The sequence below is a fragment of the Pelmatolapia mariae genome, linkage group LG14, assembly GCF_036321145.2.
Source record: "Pelmatolapia mariae isolate MD_Pm_ZW linkage group LG14, Pm_UMD_F_2, whole genome shotgun sequence".
Lineage (NCBI taxonomy): Eukaryota > Metazoa > Chordata > Actinopteri > Cichliformes > Cichlidae > Pelmatolapia > Pelmatolapia mariae.
The window spans coordinates 23,684,730-23,693,423 of record NC_086239.1 but is presented as its reverse complement, the minus strand read 5'-3'; the positions used below and the strand labels follow the sequence as shown (position 1 = coordinate 23,693,423).

Below are 8,694 nucleotides of genomic sequence, written 5' to 3'. Positions count from 1 at the left end.
GTCCTGAGGAGACTGAGGCGTTATTATCGACTAGAGCAGCTTTACATTATTCACAGTCCTAAATCATTTATCTTGTCATCTTTAGCTCCTCCCCCTTTATACCAGCTTTCATCTGATTAGCTGCCCCTCAAAAACAGAAGAGCTGAACCGCAGGTGACCATGTTAGGGTTATCTGCTCTTCCTCTCATTATTCAGACCTAAGGAAAAACTGTCTGGAACGGAGGGTTTAGAGCTGTCTGAAGCCTAAGCTTTTGGCTCACAGGGATTATTTTGGACAACTAAACCCTGGTGTTTAATAAAAGGTATAAAATCGAGTTGGTAAATGCACTTTTATTACATTCCACATGTGCTGGTTGCTCCAAATGGAAAGTATAAGGGGAAAAACAGGGGACAGTAATACAGTGATACTTCCAGAATGAATCACAGTACAAAAAGGGCATCAATATGTACAACATTATTTATGTACAAAAACAACTATGTTACACACAAGTATGATAAAAACCATACATCTCGGGCAAACTGCAGTATTACATGACAAAACAGGCATCAGTGTATAGTTTTAAAAATGTTCTCAGAAGGCTTGCAAGCCTTTGGTTCAGGAGGATGCACTTTCACTCTAAGCAGAGTGAAATGTTTCCCCTCTCACAAAAACTAATTATATCCAGTCTTTCGTTCACTCTCACACACACTTACACGCAGCCATACACAAAAGCAAATGTTAAATAGGCATCTGTTCACTGATCCTTTCTGTCAGAGTTCAGTGGAGGTTTGGACAACAGTCAGATGGCAACACCGAACAGGAAATGTATCGGGACTCAAATGGAGGAAGATCCTGTTTACTCTTGACAGTTTCACAGGCACTCAAAGGCAAGTCTGTAAGTCTTTAAGTTTTCAGTTTACTGTTGAGTCTTTCAGCTCAACTTTATGCCTGTGCTGCTTTTTCATGGCCGTTAAGAAGGCCCAAAGATGATGGCGACGACGCTCTTTCGACCCCTCTGCTTAGCAGCCTTTGTTCCTCTGGTGTCTGCACACAGCCATCTGTGTTTATAAAGGTCAGAGGGTCACCTTTAATTTTCATATCTGCAACATCGACACAGTGCAAGTAACTGGAGACGGGGTCCTGTAAGCAAAAGAGTGCTAAGGACGCAAAGTAAATTTAAAAAACAGCTCCTCAGGGCTTTAAAAGGTCAGCATGGGGTCAGACCTCCAGCTCTTGGTTATCTGCATAGTGGAGGCGGTTCAACTTCTCCCTCTCCTGGTTTGAAATGTCCAGTTTGGCAGCATGTGGTGGCTTTAGTGCTGGGGAAGGGTGTGAAGGGGCCGGGGAGGGCGGTAGGGTCAGTTCAATCTCCTCGTAGCAACGTGAGACGGGGGCGGGGGCTGGAGGGTTTGTGAGAGGGGCGGCAGCGGGCAGCTGGGGCACCGGACGGTCCACGTTTCTGATGAGGTTGACAAACTCCCTCTGGTTGTTGATGCCTTCTTCCTGCGGGACAGCCTGCTGCTTTTTCCGCTTCCGATGGAGGTGGGACAGGATGAAGGCGCAGGCGGCACAGCCACAGACCGTCACCAGAGCTAAGACTCCCACCAGGATCATGTAGAAGCTCAGGCCCCCGTGTGCTGAGTCAGACATGGCGCCTTCAGGTGTGGAGACGTCAAAGATCAGAGTTCATCAAGATTTTATACGTTTAAAGATGCACAAGTATTTCTCTCACCTTGACAGTGGTGACCAATGCAGGGATTTTTCAGGCTCATGCACTCGTCACCATAGTAACCATCAGGACAGATGCATGCGTTCCTGCCATCTATTATGTGACACTGCACGCCTTGTTGACAGGGGTTGGGATTGCACAAGTCCAACACGACCTGAAATATTGGAAAAACAAAACAATAAGACAGTTAAGAGATACATCCACTTCTCTCTAACCTCCAGTGAAGTTTCTGATGTTTCTGATTGGATCTTTAAAAGATCTCTTCTTACTTCACTTTCAATGCTAAAACTGAAATGTTTATTTATAGCCAATAAAGTTTTTTAAGTTTTAGCATTTTTAAACTTTTTGGTGTAAAATTTCCTCCTAATAGTGTGACTTCTCCTGTAGCTCAGCAGGGACTGAAAAACAAAAATAAATAAACAAACAAAAATGAATTTGAAAGTTGAAAGACTAAAGACACTGGATATATAAACCTGAATATTTTAGGTTTGTTGTTTTATGTAATTATTTGAGATTTTCAAGGATCACTTTACAGTTAACAAATTTAGGCATTAAACTTGGAGCTAAGAGGTTTCTATAATATTATAAAAACATTTATTTACTGTTTGGCTTTTGTTAAAAAGTTTTACTTCTGTGGACTCTTTAATGTACTTCACTTCTGATAGGGCTATACATGCTTGAATCATGTTTATTCTAGGTATAAATAATAACATCTGATGTGCTGTCTATAGTTTTCAATCCATTTTTTATTCTGTATTTTATTTTTAATTATAAGCTTGTTCTACCTTTGTTCATGATATCATCGCATGTTTTATTTATACTCAGGTCCATGTCCATGTATTACTTTTTTTAAAAGTGATTTTCTGCTTTTGTTTTGTAAAATATCTCCATCCACATGAAAAAGAAAAAGAAACAACATTAAGTTCTATGCAACATAAATGTTGGCCAATCAGAAGGCTACAGACGATAAAACCGTCTGATGTCAAAACAGAGATAAAAGTAGATAACGTTCTAAATCTAAATCTTCATTTCAGTTGTTGTATGTGTGGACATAAGGCTAAAATCCATAGACTAAAGCTATGTTTACCAAATACCAGTGTATGTGTGGACAGCGCCTCGCCCCAACCAATTGAACTTCAGATTAGCTGCATAATGCATTTGTTACTGTGCTTTTCATTTACCTTTGCAGTACATTCAGCACTGTAAATATTCAGGTTTGTCTTTCTGGAACAGGTTTAAATACATATTTTACCATTGTGTAACATGAACTTCTGATAAAGACTAAATTTTAAAAATCCATCATATCGATTTTTCTTTAAATCTTTTTTGGATTACTCTTTTGAAATATTCTCTAATGTTATGCACGCTCTCTGTGCACCCACACATCTATTATCTTCCTCTGATCTTTCTGTCATCCTCATTAACTTGCTTTCACCTCTGATATGTTTGTCACTCTGATTGGCTGCAGAAGGGTCACTGGCATGCATATACAGCTAGAAAAGGTGGAGCACGGAACTTGCCGGTTGGCATCTCAGTACCTCGTCTCCTGATCCTCATCAGCACTGGTGATGTCGTTCTGCTGCTTTTGTTTATGGGTTGAGTTTGGAGTTACGGGCAGTCATGTTTTCGATTTTGGTTCTGTTATTTTAGGTTATTAATATTAGATTAGGGGAAAATGGAATCTGATGGCTCCTTGAATGGTTGTTTCATGATCTTCTTCCTCTTTTGTTTATTTTTGCCAGGTTTTCCATTTTCCTCATTCATGTTTATTCTTTGTAAGTAATCATACTTACAATATTAAAAGTATATTGAATGTCAGCAGCTTTCTGGGCTAGATTATGTTAGGTTCCCTTGAGTCTTTGATTTAGAGACTGTAACATCTAATATTACCTCGTATGCCTGTTTCATCTTTTTTACTAGAAAGTATCTTCACACATTAGTTAAACTAAAAAAAAAAAAAATACCCATTTAGTTTTAATTATTTGAAAAAAAAAATTAAATTAGGTTCTCCAACCTCACAGAAGTTTCCAGAATATCCAGTGGGACAGTTGCAGGTGACTGTTCTTTCATCCTTCTCCACACACTGCCCTCCGTGCAGACAGGGGGCGCTATCACACAGACGTTGGCGATTTTGGCAGTGTTTTCCAGAGAATCCAGGTGGACACACACATCTGGACCCTGACACCTGGTCCTGTATGGGTCAGAATATACAGTTGTGGTCAGATGTTTACAGCCACTCATTACTGGCACGACTGTCATGGTAAATTTGTGCTTTTAATGACTTCTTTGAACTGTTCTTTTTCCAGGCTGGAATGATTGTACAGCATCTATCTTTAATGACTTTAGAAACAGGAATTGGGTTTGAATTTAATTCTGGGTTTTCTCTGATACACTCATGCTCAACTATATGCACACAGCCCCATTAATATTTGGTTAATTTCACTTAGCAAGTTGTACCTAAACCAGATACTTTCGGTAATCATCAACAATTTGACCACTCTTCTTGGCACATTTTATAGAGTTCATTTAAACTGGTTGGTCTCCTGGCACAGACCTGGCTTTTAGGAATGGGAAGGCCATTCCAGGAGCTTAATGTCAGCCTGCTTTATCCAGTCCAAAACCAATTTTGATGTGTGTTTGGCATAATTGTCCTGTTGGAAGACCCAACTGTGTCCAACTTTCAACCATCTAGCTATTGATCTGAGGCAAAGTTAAAGAATTCGCAGGTAGTTCTTCCTCTTCATTATTCCATCGATTTTTTTCCAATATACCAGTACCACTTGCAGCAGAAGAGCCCCAAAGCATGATGCTGCCACCTCCATTCTTCACAGCTGGTAGGGTGTTCTTAAATTTAAAAGCCTTCACACCTCAAGAACATATCTCCTGGGATTGTGGCCAGTCACACGGTTCAACCTTTATCTGACCATACAACTTTTTAAAAGAAAGCATTTGATTTGTGTTGATTTTGAAGCAGGGGCTTATTTCTTGGTTGGCACCCTCTTATTCCATGGTAATGTAAAACTCACTTCACTGTGGACTCCTTAGAGCTTCACTAACTTCCGTGGACATTCTCATTGTCATGAGTATTCGTCAGTCCAGTGAGTGCTTTTTCTTTTTATGTTGGCTAGTTGTAGTCAACCATGATCAGTAACAAGAAGGCCTCGGTCTTATCAAATTAACTTTCAGTACCACTTATTAAAATATTTAATTAAGTATACATCTTAGCTCTTGTGGATGAGAGAAAGTAGAAAATAAATTCAAACAGTTGTACAATCATTGAACCCAGGAAAAGAACAGTTCAAAAAAAACCTTAAAAGCCCCAAATTACCATGACAGTCATGCTCATGTTGAGTGTATCTAATCGTCTGACCACAACTGTGTGTAATTTATATGTGTGACACGAAGAAATGAACTGTGGGAAAAGAGCACTGGGGAGGGTTACAGAGGATCTGCGACAGGCAGAATAATATTTAAGAGAACATTTAAGTTAACTTAAAGCACAGCAGCTTCAAAACTTTTTACTGAATAATGTCTGACATACAGGGGCACCTCCAGAATTTTTTCACTGGGGTGGCCATATGGGGGCCACTTAAAATATTGGAGTGGCACATGGTGTGGTGGGGTGGTCCCCCTCTCCCCTTTGTGGCGCCCCTGCTGACATGCTTAAAAGCTCATATTGAATATTATATTATATATCAATATTTTGTTTGAAATACTGAAAAATGATCAAGATAATGTGAATGCTGAGTAGTGAAAAACTTAAGAAGAGAAAAACGAAGCAGGTGCAGAGACTGTAGGCAAATTAGACAGACAGAGGCAGGCAGGACAGTCTTACCTCACAACGTCCACCATTCAAACACAAACCCTGACAGCTGCTGTTCCCTGCGGGGAAACGAGGAACGCCACATTAATTTCTCCAACAAACACAGAATATCTATGATATCTATGAACTTTGTAATCAAACATGTTCAAAGTGAAGACAGACGAGACTAAAGTTAGCACAAAGCAACAGGAGAGAACAGCCAAAAGAGACCTTTACATAGTGTTTGTTGCATTTTCAGTGTACTGCAGTGATACGCTGTGAAGGATGATTGATGAAACTGGAGCTGGAGTAAAATGATTTCCACCCACAGGGAGTCAGACCTGCAGTTTAATGGCTCTTCATGGTTTACTATCTGTCGCAGGATTGTCTCTTCTCTCTTTACATATAAAATTATTTTCCTTCTTCTCGTTCCTTTTTTTCATCCTTGTGCACTTACTGATGTCACAGTTAGGCCCCGTCCATCCAGGAAGGCAGTCACACAGGTAACTTCCGATCAGGTTGCGACAAGAGCGGGCGTGGATGCAGATACTCGACTCACATTCATTGTTGTCTGGAAAAAAAAACAAAACAAAGAACATTTTATAAATTTAGATTTTGATAAAATACCTCCTTAAAAGTACCCCTCACAGTTTACAGCTTTCAATGTCTTCTATTGAATTATTAATCAAAAAGTTATGAAAATGATTCACGTTGATAATATAAAAACATATCTGGGCATATATTATCACTTTTACACAATGGAAGCACAGGCAACATGAGGGGATCAAAAACGGAGCTCACGTGGGAGCGCCAAAAACTGCAGTTCCCCTAATGGCCACTTAAGGCTGATTCCAGATATATAAATATATCTTTTATATGCAGTCTATCGGAAACACAAAACACACTAAGACAGTTGATTGGATGAAGGTTAACACAACATTTAAGTAATAAGAAATCAAACATTTGAAGCCTGTTAAGATAAAATCACATGAAGCTGATGAGGTGAGAAACATTTATATGCTTTTAAAGCCCAGATTAGTTTTATTGATACTTTTGGAGAAACATGTCTTTTTTTATGTCAGAGGACATGTCTGTGTTTTTTATTCATTTGTATCAATGACTGTAATTCAGTTTGACAATCAGGCTAAGTTACCAATACAAATCATTTTGGGGATTAGGCAGAGAGCTGTCTCGGATGGCCCTGGTTTGTGCCAGTACTTTTGCCCTCAAAACCAAAGGCCAATATTAATAAAAACAAAATTTGAGCGTAATCTTGTTGGAGAACGTACAAACAGCCGTACTAATTCAGTGAGATAAAACATCACCTAAATCCCTTCATCTAAGCGTCGCACAGCCCACAAAACCCATCAAATCAAATCCTGTATGTCTCCCACTGAGCTCAAATGATCTTTACCCACCATTCAAACAGTTCAGTTTTGCACTGGGTGCTTGAAACTGGAAGTGGAGAGCTGCTGGGCAGACCCTACAGTCGAGGGATGCATGTCAGTAAAAACCTCGCAGCATCTTATTTGTTTATGCACAGAACCCCCTGCTGCTTTAAGTTTATCAGTGCCTATTCCCACCCTCTGTTGTTCTGGGAGTGTTGAAGCCAGGAGCCCTCGAGCACTTGGCTCCAAAAGGATAGAAGGAGGATTAGAAAGAAATGCTCAATGAATAAAGAGGAAGTAGTGAGTCAGTTATAGGTAATCTAAACCATTTACCGTCAGCCAGAGGCCTATTAGGATTTAGGTGGGGGTGTGTGTGTGAATATGGAAAGGCTATCAATGGTAAGAGCCTGAGGATCCATCCTGCTGTGGGAGAAAATGTGGGTGCAGAAATCAGCTATAAGCGAGTGAAACTGATCAGCAAGTGTAATTGACTTTTACTGTTTCAGGTGCTGCTGATGCTCTGCCTATTGGCTAAGGCTATAAAGAGTTTTATAACATGTGTCCAAACACTGTGTGTGTGTGTGTGTGTGTGTGTGCGCGCACGTGTGTGTGTTGTACTGTGAGCCACTGGCCCGTGATGTGGAACTATGGAGGATCATCAAGTGTCAGAGTGACATATCGCTGTAACACCGAGGAGTAGGAGAGGCTGTCATCCTGAAATATGTCTCAGTTTTTACTTCATCACCCCAAAGCCCAGCATGTGTATATATACTGTGTGTGTGTGTGTGTGTGCGTGTGTGTTTGACCTGAGCCCATACAATACTCCCTCTGCTGTAGTATCTAACACAACAACCCTCTGGGTGCAGGCTTGTCAATATGAGCAAATGCAGCCCAAAGAGACGTGACGGTGCATTAAGAGACTACTGATTCTCAGGCAGCATGGGTTGATGGGAAAATTAACATGCTGCTGGCTTTTCTGCCTCTTTAATTTGCGCTTTAAATTCATATTTAGCTTCAAGTGGAACACAAGCGTTCCCAGCTTTTTAAAACAAGCTCAGATTGAATTTGTTCTCAGAGGATTTTTGTTTAAACTCCTATGAATAGTTTCCTTTGAAAATAAGGATCTCTGATCAGTTGTCTTGTTAGTGACACTTTTCCCAAATAGCTTGTAGATCCTGATCCCAAACGAAACATATCCGTGCAGGTTAATTCCCAGTGATGGCAGCTTGTCTTGAGATGTACAGATTTAGCATTAGCAGACATCATCTCTGCACCCTAAAGAATAAAAATACACTTTTACACTTGCATTGCAGTCCTGAACCTTTTAAAATATTAGATTTTAATTTTTTTAAGACAACGATGTCAAGATGTCAAATGCACATACAGTACTGTGCAGAAGTCTCAATCCACCCCTCATTTCTTTATATTTTTTGAGCCAAGGTGCCAGACCAATAGTTCCTAAAGATCTTCCAACTATTTCAACACTTTTTTCACTTGTACTTGATCATCATAAGGAAAAAAACAGGGACAAAAGGCTGAGGTATGCCAAATTACCCAAGAAATGGACAGAAAAATCAGTGGCAGCAGGTCTGATAAATCCAAATTTGAAATTTGTGGTTCAAATTGTCATCAGTATGTACGGAGGAGGTCAGGATAGAGGCACAACAGTGAGTGTCTTCAGCCATCCCATAGTTTGGGACTGCATTTCAGCCAGTAGTGTTGGCAGTCTTGTCAGATTTTGATCCACCATGGTATACCATCTGAAAAGCATCTGATTGGCAGCAGCTTCATTTTT

General features: G+C 40.1%; 1 protein-coding gene across 2 annotated transcripts in view; it reads right to left on the bottom strand.

Moving 5' to 3' along the window:
• Nucleotides 1–310: 310 nt before the first annotated feature.
• The window catches only part of LOC134641328 (protein jagged-1b), a 65,344-nt gene continuing 56,960 nt past the window's right edge, over nt 311–8,694 (bottom strand). For both annotated transcript variants that reach the window (XM_063493708.1, XM_063493709.1), the window contains 5 exons: nt 5,969–6,082; nt 5,545–5,591; nt 3,724–3,900; nt 1,713–1,863; nt 311–1,635 (listed from right to left, as the gene is read on the bottom strand). In XM_063493708.1, coding sequence (XP_063349778.1) covers nt 1,199–1,635; nt 1,713–1,863; nt 3,724–3,900; nt 5,545–5,591; nt 5,969–6,082 — 926 coding nt within the window. In that variant the 3' untranslated portion in view covers nt 311–1,198. The remainder of the gene's footprint in view (nt 1,636–1,712; nt 1,864–3,723; nt 3,901–5,544; nt 5,592–5,968; nt 6,083–8,694) is intronic.